Genomic DNA, 15,378 nt, shown 5'->3' with positions numbered 1-15,378 from the left:
AAAAAAGCGCCAGTTTTGGTTCGTCGTCCCAACTATAACTTTCCATTTGACTTTTTCCCTTGTGACGATTTTACCCTCCAAATTAATTCATTATTTAAATAAAAATAAAAATAAAATATCTTCTTCTACCAATCAACTTCAAGTGCCTAATTTATTTATCCAATCCAATGTGTTAAATTCAAGATATTTTTGTTCAAGAGAGAATTTAAATATAAAAAACAAAGGGCATTTAAGTACCCAGGGTGAATCTTGAGTCAGCCCCTTGGGTGGGCTAGAGTGCCCTGGCCCATACAATTGAAATATCTAGCTTTTTATACCTACTTACAAATTATGGGCTGTGGGCTGTGGGCCATGGACAGGGGTCAATTGGTTGACCTATCATTTTCTAATGATGTGCATAAATGCTTGAACTAAATACAAAGACATCTTACAAAGTGAATATTAAACTTAGGTTACGTATATCACAATGAAGTTTATTTTATTTTCATAGTTGGGAATGAGGATATTTAGATCCCTTAAGTTAGTATGACATATCTAAACATCAAGACAAAGCTAAATACAAAGGGAAAACATCTATACAAATTGAATATTAAACTCCATTATCAACTTAAAGCATCTCTAATGGATATGTTAAATCCAATGTTGCATTTTTAGCTTGTAGAAAAATAGCTGAAATTAACTCCAACCGAGATGTCAAATGTCATATAAGCCATCAAATTCAAATTTAATATTTGATATTTGACGTCTCCTTTGGAAATGCTATTACAATATTAGGATAAGAAGTGTTTTTTGGTGTTAGTATGAATACCTCCCTTGGAAGTGTTTTTTTTTTTAAGTTTTTCAGGCCCATTCTTTTTTTAAAAAGTTTTGCAAGCCCATTCTGTTTTTCTAGTTTCTCCAGCTTTGCATATCTAAAGTTTATCATCATTCAAATACTAAAAAAAAAACCCTTAAAACCTAAAAAAATCATCATCCACCACATATTCCAAATAATCCAATAATTATTACAGACCACAGCAGATTGTGAGAGTAATCTCAATCACAATCTGCATATTTGCAAAGTTCAAAAGAAAATCCAAATGAAAACCAATAAATTTCCATTACATATACACATACAATTCCATGAGTTTCATACTCCTTAAATCAAATTTGCACCTCTGCACAAAGGCAAAAAAAAAAGTAAGTAAATATATGAGTCAGACAAATAAATTACCAGTCATAATTTTTGAATCCCTAAATTACCATAAATAAACAGAGTCAGACAAATAAATATAAAAAATACAACATAATCAATCCCTAAATTTTTGAATCCCTAAATTACCATAAATAAACAGAGTCAGACAAACAAATACAAAAAATATAAGAGAGTCAAATCCCTAAATTTTTGAATTAGGGTTTCCACAATAACAATCGACAAGCGAGAACTAATATAATGGTGACAATCAACAAGCATTGGCATAGAAAGTATCAGTAGATCATGCAACGTGGTGGTATCACAAATAGAAAAATGAATCATACCACACATGCTAATGATGAATTCCATACCAAAAATAACAAATAAAACAGCAACAATTTTCAATGGTAATGCAGCTCTTATTCAAACAACCCCCAAAAATAAATATAGCAACAGATACAAGAACCAATCTTACAAAATAAATTATTACTCAATATCTGCCAAATCATGTTATTGAATTATGCAATTCTGACACTTGGCGAAGGTCAGTCACAAATGACCTATTACTCTTCTAGTTACAAACTTAAAGCCTCGACTTCTACTGAAATTTCGGTAGAGTCTCCCCTGTAATTTGTTCAATCCCAAAATTACACCTGTCAAAACGAGCAAGTATATTTATACAACCAACTGCCAGTATACGTAAGCATACAATCTAACAGTTCTGTTCTCAATCTACGGCCAAATATCAGAGCAACTACTAAGAATATACAAAGGAGTTAATCTTTTTACAAAACAAAATCCGACATCACGAGACGGCGGTGGTGGATTCATGTGCACATCTACTGCCTGGGGGGGGCAAAACATTCAAAAATGTGAGTGGACAAAAATAAAGCTCTAGAAAATAGTATATGAACATACTAACCCCACTGTAAAAACAGTTATGCAAAAACTAAATTTTCCTCTTCACTATATTCGTACTAAAATCAATGCATTCACATATTTATATACGTATATGCAATCATATTCAAGGTCACTAAAACTTTCTTAAAAGCACTATTATCAATTTAAAACTACCACCTAGGTGTACCCCTTTAATTCCGTCAATTCCTGATACTCCGTCAATTTCCCTGGCAGGTCTCGGTGACACAAAGTCAACCCGAGTCACAAACTGGCAGGATTCAGGGGACCGTAGTCACCCTGATCCGCATTCCTGGCTCTTACGGTCCTGGCGTCCCCGAAACTCGTGAGGCAGATGTCAAGTGCACTGACAAAACTGAAGGCAAACTGGATATCCGTGGACATAGTCATATCCGAAGGCAACAGATACCGAAGACAAACTGTTTCTATAACTTGGTACATAAGGTGGCTTAAGAAAATATAAAATTTCTGATAGGTCTGATGAAAAACAGAATTTTTGAATAAATCTAGAACTCTGCTACCCTTTTTATCTGATATAAATCTCAATCTCTACTTTCCATATCTTTTTAGCATTTTAACTAGGCAACATATAAATAAAGATATTTAACTTCAACAAAACATGCTAGGAAAAACCACAATCAATAAAACTTATTCAAGATCAGATAATGAAATTTATTTGCATAAAATCACTTATAAAATAAAAGTCCACTCACTTCTGGTCCTAGCTAACTGGACCTCTTGAAGGTCCCTCCTGCAGGTCTGCCTGGCCCCGGGTGCCTGATTAAACCACGATGAATATTTTATTAATAAAACTGCTCGATTTAAATTAAAACCCGGACCCCCTGCTCCTAGAAGTGCGTGCACTAACTTTAAAGTCATTCTTATGCCCACTTAAGCATTTCAGATGGCTAGAGCTGTCTTAAAAGACCTGAGACTTCACTAAGTGATAAACTGCCATATTGGTCAATACGGAACCTCGTGGGGTCCACGACCTCCAATTGCCAATCTGGGAGTTCCTATAGGTTCCTCACATTTAAATACTCATGTCTTGCTAGTCTGGTATGAATTGGACGGTCGGATTGCCACGATCGTGTAATCACATAATTTCTAAACCATAGCCCTAGGGTTCGCGATTTTGGAGTATCCGAGGCTTCGATTCACAATCCGATGAATCCTACACGATTCTGGAATTATCTAGAGTAACATATCTGAAATTGAGTATGATCCAACAGTTCAACGGTATTGAACCCGAAAATCGCGCAATATAGAAAATCCGTTCGAGGCTCAAACGGTATTCAAATTGAGATCTGCGAATTCCTACGCGCTCGTGACAACCTAAGGATCGCATCAAGACACAGTGCCACTGCACTACCCTCGCCCACGCGCCGCCACACGCGCCGGCAACGATGGGTGTCCAAAGCAATTACGCATCGCCGGAAAAACTCAAAACCACGACTCCAAACTCCTACCCTAGGTATAACACCATATTTGGAACCACTTTTGTTCTTGGACCTACCCCAAAAACTGACCGGAAGTGGCCGAACACGAAGGCCGAAACTCGACTGAATTTCAATTTGAAAACCGAGCTATCTACGGTCAAAATCAATGCAAACCTATCCAACCATCAGCTAGAGCATGGAAAATAGGTAGAAATCCATACCTCACCCGTCCGATTTGGTGGCCGAATGAGAGAGATTGAAGGGTAGGAAGTTCTGTCGAATCCGGCGACTTCCCTTCAATTTTGCCGGCAATTTCGCGGCTGCTGGCGTTGGAGAGTGGTCGGAGCTTGAAGATGGAACCGAGCTAGTCCTGTTGGCACCGACGGCAGGGGCAGAAGTGGTCGGTGGCGGAAGTTCTGGCGGTTGGGAGGTGACAGGAAGGCTGCAGCGGGAGAGGAGAGAGAAAGAAGAAAATTGAGGGAGGAGAGAGAGAGAGAGAGAGAGAGAGAGAGGGATAAAAATCTTATTTTTTCAAATTACCGTTTTGCCCCTCATTTAACCGTATTTTCTTCGTTAAAGCTCCGATTCGAGTCCACTCCGTGTCTACGGACTCGTTTCGTCGCGCTCTACGCAACGGAGTAAGTGGAATTGTCAAATTCCTTTTTGGTCAAAAAGTCAACTTTTCCTTAATAAAATATCCCAAGAGCAAAATTGTCTTTCCTTAAAATAAATTACTAATTAAATAGAAATTTTAGTTTTGGGTCATTACAATTCTTTCCAAAAATATAGCAAAAATAGCAAATAAGCAGCAACAATTCCATACCATAAATAAACACAGCCAGAATGCCAATGTGGAAGAACTTTGCCTTCAAATCAATTCTGTCCAGAAAAAATATATATACAAAGTCAGAATATATAAATACAATTAACAAAAATCAACAAAAATCCCTAAATTTTGAATTTGGGTTTCAAAATTTAATACCTCAAACCAACAAAAATCGAGAGAGGGAGAGCTTTGATGATTAAGTGAGAGCGATAGTGGCTGAGAGAGAGTGACAGAGAAAGCGAAACTGGCTAAGGGAGACAAGAGTGAGAGCAATTAAGAAAGAGCCGATGAGAGAGAGAATGAGGGACTCAGATAGAGCAAGTGACAGAAAGGAAGAACGAACAGAGGCAGAGATAAGAGATTGAGAGAGGCAGAGGCAAGTGAGAGCGGTTGAGAGAGAGACCGAGTCACTTAGAGAGAGCGGGTGAGAGAGAGAGAGAGAGAGAGAGAGAGAGAGAGAGAGAGAGAGAGAGAGAGAGAGAGAGTGTGTGTGTGTGTGTGTGTGTGTGTGTGTGTGTGTGTGTGTGTGTGTGTGTGTGTGTGTGTGTGAGTGATTGAGAGATTGTGATTCGTGTGAAATCTGGAGAGAGTCTGAGAGAGTGAAAGAGGCAGAGGTAGAGGCGAGAGATTGAGAGAGGAGGCGAGAGAGAAAGAGTGACTGAGAGGAAGAACGAAGAAGAAAGAAAGAGGCGGAACCAAAAACATTTCGAAACCCTTGAAATGTTTAGGGTTTCTTTGCGGATCTGATGTAGCAAGGAGTATGGAATGGCGTAGACTCGACGAATAATCTGCTGACACTTGTATTTTTTAAAATAAAATAAAAATATTCGGTCCGGTCTGGTTTTTAGCGGTTTAAAGGAAATAAAAACCGGTCCAACCCGATTTAGAGCTGGTTCAGCTGATTTTTTTCTCCGATTCTGTAATTTTTAAGTATAAAAACTAAACCAGACCACCTAAAGATGTCTAGTTTGACCGATTCGGTCAGGTTTTCGGTAATAATACCCACCCCTATATTAAACAGCTGAGACAATAGTGGGTGTCAACTATATTACTCAAAAGGAAGGTAGAATGATAAATAGTAGAAAGGTTAGATAGGTATGGGGCCCAGCCTTCATAGCCTATGAGACGGGCCAAAACTAGGCCGGAGCCCAGTTCAATTTGGAAATCTGGCCCGATCCTGCCTACTACCCGGTCTGCATCAGATTATGGACCACTGTTGCTGTCCCAACCCGGTGTAATAATACATGTTATGTTCCTTTCTGATAGTGTGTTGTTGACCACTTCTTTTATTTTCCCCATCATTTCTATAACTACCATTACAAAAGTAACCATCCAATTCACTCAAACTTAAAGGCGTTTCCAGCCAAACCAGTGCCACAAAATGCGAATTTGCTTTGAGTGAGTTACAAGACAATGTTACCAAAAACCCTAAACCCAATGCCATTCAGTTGATAGCAAATTTAGTAGCTGATTGTCACCAATTGGTCCAGTAGTATTGGGTATTGAAAATATGGAGCTGGTATTTGTGAGGAATTTGTTAGTGTTGCGATCATCCTGTCACTTGGTGTTACTAATCTACGTGTTTTTAATCTCCATGTTAAAACACGAGTAGATGACAATATATCATGAACCTAGATATAGGTATAGTATTGATAAATAAAACCATGAATGGATTAATGCACCACATTACCTTTTTGAGTTTCACACCGAAAAATTACTCTTACTTTATATAATTGCATTATGCATCAACGAAAAAGCATTGAAACCTTAATTAATACAACTTCATAAAAAGATAAAAAGCATAGCTGTACAACAGTAGAAGCTAGAATACAGCGAGCAACTACAACAAGAAGAGAAAACAAAGCCCTCATACAAAACATCAACACTTATCAACAACAGTCACCATTTCCAGGTATTTACATGGCCCCTCCCTCCCGGATGTATGCCTCACATTCAACACCATATAAAAGCCTCTCCCTGAAATGGATACAGATTTTGAAGACTGCACTCTATCAGGAAAATCTCTACTTTGTGGCTGCAAAAACTGCTGGCCCTTCCACCTGAAATTTCAACCCATCAAGTTGACAAAAACAAAAAAATTTGTGGTTGATATGAACATCACTAGAAGTTGGTGTAATTTGTCACCATCTGATGATATGCTATTATGGTTCCTTGACGGACTGTTGCCAGTCAATATAGGAGGACAACTATTTTTGTTGCCTCTAGTTCTTTGAGATCTTGTAAATGATTCCCACAAAAAAATAGTGACTTTATATTACCTTGAATGTTGCACCCCAGAACTCTTCTTCAGTAGCAGGTATAGCAGTGATCTTGTTTTTAGGATTCTCATAGCTTCTCAGGCCTCCAACCGCTGTGGAGTAGAAGCATCCTGCACAAATCAAAAGCACCATTGTTAACAAAGAACAGAGATTTTAATTTTGATGTTTTCTTATTATTTGGGGGATCCAAAAGTCAAAGAATTTAGGTGTGCCAATTGGGTTCCTGAAAATTCTATCAATGAATCCAACGGCTGTGATTTCTCACCTTGAGGGAATGAGGCAAGTGACTTGCCACAAGCACCCTTAAGCAACTCTGCGTCATCAGCAAAGGCCACATATCCATCAGCGGTGATTCCCCAAGACAGAGGCACCTTGCCATATTGGTCCTGTAAAAATTTCACAAAATCCAAATTGATTGTTGTTAGAGGTCAATCAAAGCAGCAATTAGCTTTACCAAATCAAATTAATAAGATTATTTGCTTGGATGAGGTGGAAGGACTTACAGAAGCCACGAACAAGGTGGAGGTGGACTTGTCAAATACTATGAAAGCAAAATTTCCACTGAGGTGGCCAACCACATGGTTGGGTGGGTAGGGGGCCCGGTCTCGCAGTGCCTTGTAGGCCTCAATCACCAAAAGCACTTCATTTGCAAACTTGGCTAGTCCATATTGCTGCCTCAAGCTTCCCAAGTTGTCCAGGGCTCCCTCAAACAAGCAGAATATCTCATCCTTCACTGCAAATGACCTGCAATTTTTCCCATTCTCAACACTCAGATATTGCGAACCAGAACAGTAGTCTTGGATATTTATTACTAGAAGCTAAAATCTTAACATGGGTGCATTAAAATTTTCAATTAATACATGTTTTAATATTTAATATGTATCTGCCAAAGCATCTAGTACAAGGAAATTGACTTGCAAACTAAAAATCTTAAGGTCTGATCTCTGCGACACGCAAATATTTCTTCTTGACATCATAGTTGGGATGTTTGTGAGAAAAATCTCCCTCTCTAATAATTTAAACTATATATATATCTGTAAAATATTTATAATTTAAAAAATAGAGCGTGCCCCTTGGACACCTCGTTGACACATCCTTGCAAGCATCTCTCCATCGTTCATTGTATCAATCCTAAACCAAGAAACCATCGGGGTCCCACCCCACACCCCACCTACGTCATGCCCATCGTCAACTGACCCCACCTCCTTCCACTACAATTCTTGGATGGAGACTTTTAAACTGATTGGGGATAAAGTAAATATTTTGAAACAGTATTCCAAATATAAAATACAATTAAGAAAAAAGAAAAAAAAAAGAAATCATTTTTAAAAAGGGGCCACAAATCCATAATTTTGGTAAAGTTTGTGTGATCAAATATTCGAGATACTGCCACGTGGCGGTCCATTCGAAACAATAGAGTCAACAGAATCTTGATTCTAGAGAGCGTCGCGTGGCGGTCATGTGAGACCACCTCCTCCCCCTATCAGTAACCGCCAAGAGGCCAAACGTTGGTTTTCTTGCTAATCCCGATGGTCCGATTTCAGATGATCATCAGATCCAGGATCGATCATGATTATCAAATCTAATCATGATCATGATCGATCATACTTTCATCACGCACCAAAACATAATAAATAATAAATTTAAAAAAATATCGCGAAAAGTAAAGAAGAAATAAATTTTAATCTCCTATGCCAATCACGCACTTCCTTTTATGAACACTTTATTTTTCACTCTTACGCGCTAGTTGCTCGGTTTGATTAATAACGAATTGGTATCGAGTGGTGGTGGATGATGAGTCATCACAACAGTTAAAACGACATCGCAGCGCGTTTTGTCTTACCTCGGCTGTAACGCTGACTCGTTGCTGTGGCTGTAGGCTAGCTGAGCATGGTCGCCGACCTGTACGGACACGGCGTTCCCATTGTTCTGGACGAAGCGGTTGACCAGCGCCGCCGCCGTTATCTTTGGAGACGGAGTGCGGCTGCCGGCGGCGACCAGCTCGTCCGGCGGCGATACGATCGCGCTGCTGAAAACTCCCAACATGATCGCTAGCTCGAAAATGAAGAAAAAGAAACAAAATCTGACGAAAATATCACCGAAAAAGAAAATCTGAACGAAGTCTACTCTCTCTCTCTCTTTGAATTTTTTGCTATGGAGTTGAGAGCTCGGACATGGGATCGTTTGCAACGGAGGGTGGGGGTTTTTTTATAGGGAGGGGGCGTGGGTATTATCGTCATTTTTCGACGGAAGCTTGTGACTTGCGAGTTTTTCTGTTGTATTTTTTATGGAATTTTCATTTTCTGTTGTCTTTTTTTCTTCTTTTAAAACAGAATAATCCAATAAAGCACGACGAGGCATGTGGTCTGTGGGACCCGCTGGTGGCGATGATTCCCGAGCCTGTGGGGCTCCCAGGCTAATTGAATCAGTGAGGAAGGATCTGATCAGGCACGGAAGTGTCTAGGTGTTCCTTAGTTTGGATTGCTAATGTTGCCGTGGCACGTCGGCAAGTGATTAGATTCCGCGTCGGTGATATGTCGAATTGCTGGTAGCTGAATTTTCCTGTTTTAGTTTTCATGATTTGTGGCGAAATTACTGGAATTGTATGCTTCGGAAATAAATAGGGGATGATTTGTTTTCGGTTTTTTTTTTTTTTTTTTCGCTCTTTGTGCACTTAAGGCCCATTTGATAACCTTTTTTTTTTTTTTTAATTATTTATTTTTTGTGTTAAAATATAGAGGAAAAAAAGAGAAAATAAAAATGAGAATGAGAATGGAAGTAAGGATGAGAAGGGAGAATGGAAGAGAAGAGTAATAAAAGTGAAAACAAAAATTTGAAATCAAGTGAAAACAATTTCAAATATTTTTAATTTTTTAATTTTTGGGTATTGTTAGAACTTATAAATATTGGATAGAAAACTATTTAATGATATTTTCGTTTGTGTGGCGTTTGGTTTTTTGTTTTTTGTTTTTGGAGAAACCTCGAAAGAGAAATTTAGGGTAGTTTATTGAATTGTTAAAACAGAATAAGGTATGAACCTTCAACCTTGACCCTTATTTATAGAATCTTTTAAAAGGGCCAAGGGCCGAACCAAGAACTGTCGTATGGGCGGGTTATAAATTGTTCCTTTTTTTTTTCTTTTTTTCTTTTTTTCATTTAAGAAGCTGCTAGAGTAGAGTAGACTAATTTTTTGTGCAATGGGATGGATTTTCACTAAATATGCTAAATTTCCTAAAAAAAATATTGAAATCTTATTTATCTAATTATTTTGAGTGAACTAGAGCAGTGACGGACTCAGGAATCTTATAGGGTCATAGTGTAAAAGTTTAAATTTTTTTTAAAGGTTTTTTTGGGGGGGGGGGGGGGGGTGTGGAGATTGGGGATTTAGGATTGAGAAGTAAAGAAAGGGAATTTTGGAGATGATGGGGTAGGGTGGAGGGGTGTTGAAATTGTTTTAATTTTTTTAAAAAAAGACCTAGACTAGACCAAAACGATGTTTTGGCCAAGTCATATAAAAAAAAATTCGCTGGGCCAAAACAATGTCGTTTTGGTCGGGGCTAATTTAAAAAATAATAATAACCGATGAGCCAAAACGACTCTGTTTTGGCCAGCATGTTTTAAAAATAATAATAAGCTGGGTCGTTTTGGTCAGCATGTTTTTTTTTTAAAAAATGGTTGGCCCAAAACGACACTGTTTTGGTCAGCATGTTTTAAAAAAAGAAAGAGCCACACTGGGCAACTTCTTCTTCCTCACACCAGCAACCCTCTCATTCAGTCCATTCATAGGTCACACAGTCAAGTAAAGAGGATCTTCTAGCTTGTTTTCATAGAGTCCATAGAGTCGTTTGACCCCATTGACCCCACTGTGGGTCTGTTCCAGAACTAGAGTTCACCCTAATCGAAGGGTGATTGCGACCTTGAAATGAGCCTCTTGAATAAAATCCACCCTAATCTAAGGGTAATTGCGGCCTTAAAATAAGCGTCTTAAATAAAATCAGGGTGTCTTAAGCAACACTAGAAAAACTTTTGAAATCAACCAAACTGATTTGTTAATCCTATGAGGTGAGGTGCAAACAAAATTTGATTTGGCCTTCAATGCGTGCGACTCAAGGTACATGCCTACATCCCAGTGTTAGGGCTTAGATATTGGTGGCCACAAAGTATCCTATATAAAAGTACTTTTATGATGGTTGAAAGCAATAGTATCATACAATTCAAATCTCACATAATTTTGAATAATTTATTAGAAAAAATATAAATAAATAAAAACCTTAGCGAAAAAGTGTAAGCGTAAGTTTATATTAATTTGCAACATGTTCAAAGGTCATCCTTCAATTTGTAATATTAATTTCAAATTAAACTCTAGCAAAGTTTTGACACTATAATTTGAATCTGTTCTTTTATTCATGTTAATACATCATCTTATTTTCGATTTTTTATTAATTCAAACCCATATTTTATAATTTATCTTCATGAATTACCAAATTATATGTTTTTTATATTATAATTCCCCAGGCATGATGAATTCAATTTATTTTTGCTGATATTTCTCCATATAATAATTAAAATAAGATGGGTCCAAGTTTCTAAGTTCCAAAAACCATGGATGGCCTGTGGTACAGTTTCAAATTTCTGTTGGCCAGTTCAAATTAGAATCATAAAATATCAATTGAATCAATGGAGATTAGCTGCATGTGGGGGACGACGGCTAAGCATAAAAACGTATTGAATACAAAAGGATGCAAATAGATTCATCCACCCCCACATATATATTTTATGGATTATTCGGGTTAGGTGCTCCTCCTACTCCTTTTTCATAACAAACCAAATTAATTAATGCTAGGTTGTTTCTTTAAACATTGGACGTAAGTTTTGCGTTATCTCAGTGAAGAAAGGATTCAAATATATGAAATATAATTCTAAGAAAAAAATTACGGGATTTGTTACTACACCATCATTTGGTAATTGTTTCCACTTAATTGAAGTAGGTTGTAAGTTTGAGTCACATAAATGCGATGATGAAATATATTTGTGATCTTATACTTAGTTGTGACTAGTCTCGTATAATGACGTAGCTTTAACATGATTGAATGCGGGATTTGTTGGGTTTCGCTTTCCATTTATGTCTAACTTTAAAGCAAAACATGATTTATTGTGAACCTTCTTGTTGTACACTTGGTTATGAAGTTGTTGGGTTGGTGAATACGGGATATGAGAAGAATGTCTGTTTTGGGGTCTATCACTTGTGCATTTACAGAATTGTATGTGAAGCTTACTTTTGTATTTGTTATGGGTCCCATCCCGTGTGTTTGTATTTAAATTGCGTTTTGGACACAACAAGAAATTTTCTCCTGCATTGTTGGCTTAGGTCGAAATTTTCCATGTCCCATGTTTTGGTTTAAGCGATTTAAGGAGAGAAGTTTGCACAAATATTTATTGCGGTTTGAAACTTCTTTTCATAAAGGTGGAGTTGAATCAACTGAGCTATACTTTTTTAACTCCATATCTCATGTTTCAGAAGCTTAAATTGACAAAAAACAGAAAAATAAAAAGGTTTAAGAAACTCACTTGAAGTGATTAAAGATTAAGACCCAAGTCTCTCTCCCTCAAATCTTTTCCTTTTTTTTTTAAATTTTGTTTAAAGGATCAGGGATCCAAATCCTACTTTGTAAAAATTTAAAAAGAAAGAAAGAAAGAATATAACTTAAGAAGAAAAATGAGAAAAAAAAAAAAACAAACAAACACATAAAGAATATAACTGTTGACTCAAGAAAAAAAGGAGAAAAATAATTAATAGATGACGTGTCAATGGGATAAGATTAAAAAACCTGTCAGTAAGGCCCATGGTTTTGGCCCACAGTTTATCTAACGGATCAGATCTAAATTATTATACGATTTTGTCATGTATCCATGGAATATTAGTCAGGAAATTGTCATCTATCCATGGAATATGAATCTTTACTCGTGTTTTTAATAGCATGATGCTTACATTCAAAACGACGTCAGTTAAAAGTAATGTTTATAGTAGAAAAATTATGAGATATTAGTTATATATTCATTCTTAGTAACGATATAAATAAATTATACATCATTTAATTTTTATAAATAAACTTAAACAATGACAGCAGACTCTATTGAATTTAATTTGTTTATTAAATTACTTTGATGCCCTATTGAGTGTTGTGTGTTTTTTTTATGAGGTTTTCGAGTTGGACTTGTTTTAAGAAATTAGTGATAGTTTTGTAATTTATAGGAAGTTTAAAGTCTCTTTGTTATGTTGTATATGAGCTTTGAGTGTGTTTCTAAAGCCCATTTTATTTAATTTTTTATTATTATAATTTGGGCTCTTATATTAAGTATAATAGTGAATCTCCCAAAAATTATTTTAAACCAATTCAAAATCAAAACGATATTGTTTTAACAAAAACGAAAATATGCATGAACTTGAGACCCTTCTAGATCAGTCAAGCTCAGACCAAGAAAGAAGAATTAGTGAAGCGAACAAAAAAAAAAAAAACCATAAAGAAATATATAGCTACAAAAAAATATATATATATATATATATTGTTTTTGGTTAAACCAAGTCTTTATGTGGTTAATTAAATTAAACTCTCTAAACTTGGTGAAATAAGGTTAATAAGTGGAGTCCTAAACGTCTTGAGGAACCAGATTCTGAAATTCTCATCATTATGCTTCACTAAAGTGGAGGAGATAAGATTCATTAGTGAAACTCAAATCAAAGTTTTTTTTATAAAAATAAAAACAAAAATTATATTATAAATAATATAAACACTTCATCTGCACTTTAACAACAAGATTTTTTACTTTTTTAATATAAACTATAGTTTAAATTATAAGCGAGGGAGTTTTATCACACACACAATCAAGACGTCATGCAGGTTCGAATCTGAGACTTTTTGCATGCAATTCAATGTCATTTTCCACTAGACGACCCAGATATGCATTGACAAGATTTTCTACATATACAATAAAATGAATTTATTATTATTCAGGCCAAAGGAAAAAAAAAGTTATTAATTATTTGTCACTCGACCAATGACAATGAGTTAAGCTAGCTAATCTTTTAGACTTTTAAGTGCAGTCCATCGATCTAATGATGTAACCCTTCATTTAGCAACAATATACAAAAATGGTGAGGTGAGCTCCAGCGCATTAGTGTCTTGCCTCTTCCTTCTATATGGGGACAACTTTTACACATAGGAAAAAGAAATGTTATTGATAATGTTTATTCTCTTTCACTTTCATCTTCCTCCCTTCCTGCCCTTTATTTATTTTCATTTTGCTTTTTGAAGCAATTTCGTGTTGTTGTTATTTTATATGATTGCAATGGTGGATTGCAATGGTGGTGGACCAAATTTGAACGGGGCGTGACAGTCAGCAGTGTAAACATGTCAGGCATTGAAATGAAAATTCTGGATCGAAAAAATGGGAACCTTTATTTTGGTCTGAATGAATGTGACAAGAACAGCAAGTGGGCTTATTTACTTTTCCACCCAAAGATAAGCCTACAATATTATTATGTCCAATCAGCATTGGAGTTGAGTGGATAAGCTGTGGGAAACCCTAGTAGGGCCATTTTGGTTTATCATAGCCTTTGGATTTATCATAGGCAGTTCTTATTTGAGAATAAAACTTTCTTATTAAGGGAATTGCACTGTTTTTTATATTCAATCAATAATATAATGATACGTATAAAAGTTAATTCACGTGTTTTTGCGTTATTGGCTAGAGATAACAAAAAGTGTTATGTCTGTTGCATGAGAGTATTTCTCCCTATTTTACAGGTAAAAGAAAAGAGTGGCCACTTCCCATTGTCTACTCACCTATACTACATTGCTGATATAATTGCTCACCTCCCATTATTTTCCACTCCTAAATGTGTTATTTTAGTTAAATCTATATAAGGTTAAAATTGTAATTAAAAAGTTTTAAAAGGTGAGTGAGGTGAATAGTTTATATAAATGATAGTCTAAACTATAAATGAATGAAGGTTTCTCACACATATAATACAAAGGTGTCATGGGGGTTCGAACTTACGACTATTAGTCTTCAAGTCAATATCCTTTTTCTATTGGTTGGCAGTGAGGTGAGAGTTTAAATGGTATTAATAGTTTCCCTAAAACACTTTAACACGTCTCTATTCTCTCACTAGCAAACTTTTGTAATTTCTTATTTTATTATTAGGGCCTATTTCGGACTAATTCTGAAAAAACTAAAAACGATTATGATATGGTTTGCTAGAAAAATAATTTGGGTGATAAAAACACTTTTTGAAAAAGTATTGTCTATGTACTTCTTCAACAATCACTTCCAAATATTTTCTTTCAATTAACACTTGAATTTTTAATAATTTCGACGTTCTTCTAATAGAAGTGCTTCCAAAAACACACTTCTAAAAAAACACTTAAGAGCACACATTGTTTTCTGTTGAAGCAGTCTTAAACACACTCTTACTCATTCATATTTTGTATAAATTCTAGTTATAAACTATAATCTAGTCCCCTTTTAACTGTAAATTAGGTATGCCTATATGGTTTTCCTCATTGGACGATCAATATAATTTTAATCAACAAGCCGAAATCCATTTTTCTCAACCAAGCAATAAATACCAAAGTTGGTTTTCTAATTTGCCTATGATCAAGGAAAAGGTGGAGAATGGTGGTTGGTGTCGGTGGGACTAGAACCTTAGTGGCAATATAATTTCCAATAAAAGACACTTGA

The 15,378-nt window shown here is 36.0% G+C and overlaps 1 protein-coding gene across 1 annotated transcript; it reads right to left on the bottom strand.

The window, feature by feature from the left end:
* Window positions 1-6,056: 6,056 nt before the first annotated feature.
* LOC117615829 (stem-specific protein TSJT1) lies at window positions 6,057-8,943 on the bottom strand. The gene is made up of 5 exons (XM_034344989.1): window positions 8,480-8,943; window positions 7,140-7,380; window positions 6,902-7,022; window positions 6,637-6,746; window positions 6,057-6,417 (listed from the first exon to the last, which is right to left on the bottom strand). Exons 1-5 carry the CDS (start codon window positions 8,680-8,682, stop codon window positions 6,382-6,384), a joined length of 711 nt encoding a protein of 236 aa, XP_034200880.1. The 5' UTR covers window positions 8,683-8,943; the 3' UTR covers window positions 6,057-6,381.
* Between the last annotated feature and the right edge of the window lie 6,435 nt (window positions 8,944-15,378).

The sequence above is a fragment of the Prunus dulcis genome, chromosome 1 (genome assembly GCF_902201215.1).
Source record: "Prunus dulcis chromosome 1, ALMONDv2, whole genome shotgun sequence".
Classification (NCBI taxonomy): Eukaryota; Viridiplantae; Streptophyta; class Magnoliopsida; order Rosales; family Rosaceae; genus Prunus; species Prunus dulcis.
This window is presented reverse-complemented; position numbering and strand designations above follow the sequence as displayed.

Coding starts and splice junctions, on each gene's coding strand:
- LOC117615829 (XM_034344989.1), bottom strand. CDS start 8,682: ATGTTGGGAGTTTTCAGCAGCGCGATCGTATCGCCGCCGGACGAGCTG. Junction 7,381..8,479: donor GAGTCAGCGTTACAGCCGAG/GTAAGACAAAAC, acceptor GAAAAATTGCAG/GTCATTTGCAGTGAAGGATG. Junction 6,418..6,636: donor TCTGGGGTGCAACATTCAAG/GTAATATAAAGT, acceptor TTGAAATTTCAG/GTGGAAGGGCCAGCAGTTTT.